We start from the raw sequence: 3,500 nt of genomic DNA, 5'->3' as shown, positions 1-3,500 counted from the left end.
ATTTTGGTGAAGATTCTCATCCGGATCTGGCAACTAGAATTTTTTAAGTGATTCTTCACCATTGAGAGATAGGGCTAAACTAATATATAGCACGATATCTCAAAAAGTTGTGAACAGATTCAGGCGAAACTTGGACATGTTGGGTGTGTGACAAGGAAGAAGTGATTCAATTTTGGTGAAGATCCGAAATCGGATCCGATAATTTTTAAAGTGATTCTTCACCATTGAGAGATGGGGCCAAACACTATATCTGGCATGATATTTCAAAAATGTATTGGGCTCGATATGTTCTTCTGGATCAGGAATTGCATGGCAGAGGTATACGCTCTACCGAGTGCCCTTCTAGTTAAACCTGTGATCTGATCGTCATTTTCAAGTCATTGAAAGTTGTATGGGAGACATTAAATGACTTATCTCAAGAAAAAGGGATGAGAGTAAATGAGGGGGGGGGGCAGAACATTGGCAAGTGAGAAAACACTTGACTTGGAGTGATTGCATTTTAGGGGTGGCAAATGAGAAAATATTTTGTGACTGGAGACTTGACCCAGAAGGCTTGAGTCGAGGCATCCATGAGAAGTCTCAAGTTAATACTGGACCCATGGGGCTCAACACCTTCCCTGTCACTTGGAATGGCAATCCAGGTTTACATGATCTATGAGCTGTGATAGAGCTTCCGCAAGCTTTAAATAACAATCCAATGGCAGTCTGGATCGACATTCCTAAATAGATTCCAGATGGCTTCTGCCAGATTGCCGAGCAATTGTGGCATTTACTTAATTTGTTGGATCTAAAAGAACAAAACGATCATTTTTGATAAAAGCAATATCTTTGAACTAAAATGACAAGTAGGTTCTTTGTAACCTACTTACTTTCCAAAGAAATTAATCTATAATTGCAAGAGCACAATGGAAGAGCAACAGCTTTACTGACCAACAGACAAACAAAAATGCACAAACACATAAATTTAAATTTACACCATATTATAAGTGATCATATATTATGATTATGATTATTTATTGGACATCATGTAGATATAGGATATAAATATAAATAAATAAAAATATTGACAGATTTGGAAACCGCACTTTTTCGTTCTTTACTCTTCTGACTCGGTCAAACTTCGTTCATCATTTAAGGAAACTGCTCTGAGTAGAATCCTTGCTTTATGTCATGGTCTAAAGCTCATAAGTTCTCTTCTTCCTTGACCTGTTTTATTATTTTCATATCATCATCTAGTCTTTCATATAGAGTGCATTACCCCCATGATGGCTGTTCTATGAATTGACTTTAAAATAATCATACAATAACACTTTGAACCTTTCCTTCCTTTTATTTTCCCCGAAAAATTATCCCAAGGTATGTCTGGCAAGTGAAAGCCCCCCATATACTCTGCACTGCGTTTCTTTCACTAAATTTCCTCTGATTTACTCGTATTGTTTGTTTGCAACCTCTTCCCCTTGTGTAGCTGGCATATACCAACTCTAATTGCCTCCCTGTTTCTAATATCTTATAATTTCAATCCATATTGTATCCACTAATTACTTTATCCACATCCACTAAATAATACTTGTACCTCTAGTTACATTGCATAAATATTATGACTTGTTCATATAATTGAGTTTTTTCCCCTTCTTTGATTACTCCTTTAGAACTTGCATCTCCAAAGACTTGAATTCCACTGGCTACCTCTGTCTGTCAAACCATGTCTCACTCATCACAACTACTGTATATTGCTCTTCCTTCTGTACACCATATCTTTCATTCTACCACCTTATTCAAACTCCAAGCATTGTCATTCTCTATATTTTTTCCATTCGTTATTGGTTAGAGTGTCCACTCTAAGTTGGCGGTTTGAACCTCAGCTGAGTCGTACCATCGACTTTAAAAATGCTACGTGCTGCTTCCTTGCTTGATGCCCAGCATTTATAAGAATAGTACATGGACAAACAACCATAAGCTGGCAAGACTAACGCAGAGGCTTTATTGGGCCTAACTGCCTCCCTCTGCATTGAAGTTCCTTTTGAGGGAACATTGTTTTTTCATAATGATAGGCCTAAATAGTAATTATATTCAAACATATTATTGCTTTGTTGTATTTTATTTAAATTTCCAGAAAATTTACCCCTCCTACCCTTGTGCTGCTGTAACAGATAATGTCCCAGAAAGTGGAATCCCACTTCTGACACCGGCTGATGCTTGGAAAACAGATGAGCAGCTTCGCCAACCACCTATAGCTGCACCACGTAGCATTCGGTTGGTGGAAAAGACTGAGAGCCTCGATATTGATTACATCAAGGACGGCACTGACCAAGATAGCGGATTGTGTCTTGAACTGTCTGAAGGACGGCCAGATAATGAGGTTCATGAAAGCATTCAGAATCAACAGTCACCACTTGCAGCTGGTTCTGGCATTGTCTGTGATGAAAAAGATGGCAAAAATATCACCATTGCCATACCAAGGCCAGCACCACGTACAGTAAATGGAGGCCGAGGCTCCGTTGATTGCAAACGTGAGTCGGTTCTATCACGTGTACAAGAGATTGAGAAGGCTACAAGGCAGAGCCCTTTGGGAGGGGTACTTCGCCCACCAGGACAAGTATACTTGCCGGAAAACACATGCTGTAACAATGGTCTGCCGACATCCATGGCATTAGTCGCTGCTGAACTGAAGCGTAAAAGAGCAAGTGGTGACTCGGCATTGGGAGAAGGGGATTCCGTTTTGCCAGGCCGTGTTATTACCTGCACACCAAGGAGCTGTGATTTATTGGCTGTGAGCCCAGACAATGCACTTGCCGTGAATCCTGTTCCAAAACCTCGAAGGACATTTCAACATAAGACTGATGTAAGATGGGATAATGGTCGCTCTGATTCTGCTCTGAAAGACAGAATGGCTATACCACGGAAGTCATTGGGTTTGGGAAATCGGCTGCAAGCTGATGCGCAAAGGTGAGCTTTGCTATTCAAACTGAAATGTGTTTTAGTATTGCATTTGCTCCTGTCAAATGTAAAATTTTAATATGGCTAATGGCAGGAAGAGTGACAACTTGGATTCCAAGCTTCTAGAATCTCAAATAATATGAGGGATCTGGTAATTTTCTGTCTGAACATTGATTTTAATTGTTACACCACCACATTTACACCCTCAAATTGACACTTTTGCACAAACAAGTTGTGCCAAACATGATAAAACTTGGATATTTGTCTTGCCTTTTCTTGTTACTTTATGCATCGTTCATCCACTGCCTCCAATATAAAGTTTCATTTTTTATTTCCAAAAACTCAACACCTTATTTTTAGTGAGAAAAAACAAAACATTAAATCCATTTGATGCATCATGACTGAGTTACATTTCCCTTCTATTCCTCTCTCTCTCTCTCTCTCTCTCTCTCTCTCTCTCTCTCTCTCTCTCTCTCTCTCTCTCTCTCTCTCTCTCTCTCTCTCTCTCTCTCTCTCTCTCTCTCTCTCTCTCTCTCTCTCTCTCTCTCTCTCTCTCTCTCTCT

General features: G+C 39.7%; 1 protein-coding gene across 2 annotated transcripts in view; it reads left to right on the top strand.

Annotated features, from left to right (window-relative positions):
• Nucleotides 1–3,500, top strand: part of LOC147024422 (DENN domain-containing protein 2B-like) — a 252,398-nt gene that overhangs the window by 48,201 nt on the left and 200,697 nt on the right. For both annotated transcript variants that reach the window (XM_085884333.1, XM_085884331.1), the window contains exon 2: nt 2,151–2,946. In XM_085884333.1, the coding sequence (XP_085740459.1) occupies nt 2,151–2,946 (796 nt within the window). The remainder of the gene's footprint in view (nt 1–2,150; nt 2,947–3,500) is intronic.

The sequence above is a fragment of the Eptatretus burgeri genome, chromosome 6, assembly GCF_056783735.1.
Source record: "Eptatretus burgeri isolate ZD-2024b chromosome 6, Ebu_testis_v1, whole genome shotgun sequence".
Lineage (NCBI taxonomy): Eukaryota > Metazoa > Chordata > Myxini > Myxiniformes > Myxinidae > Eptatretus > Eptatretus burgeri.
This window is presented reverse-complemented; position numbering and strand designations above follow the sequence as displayed.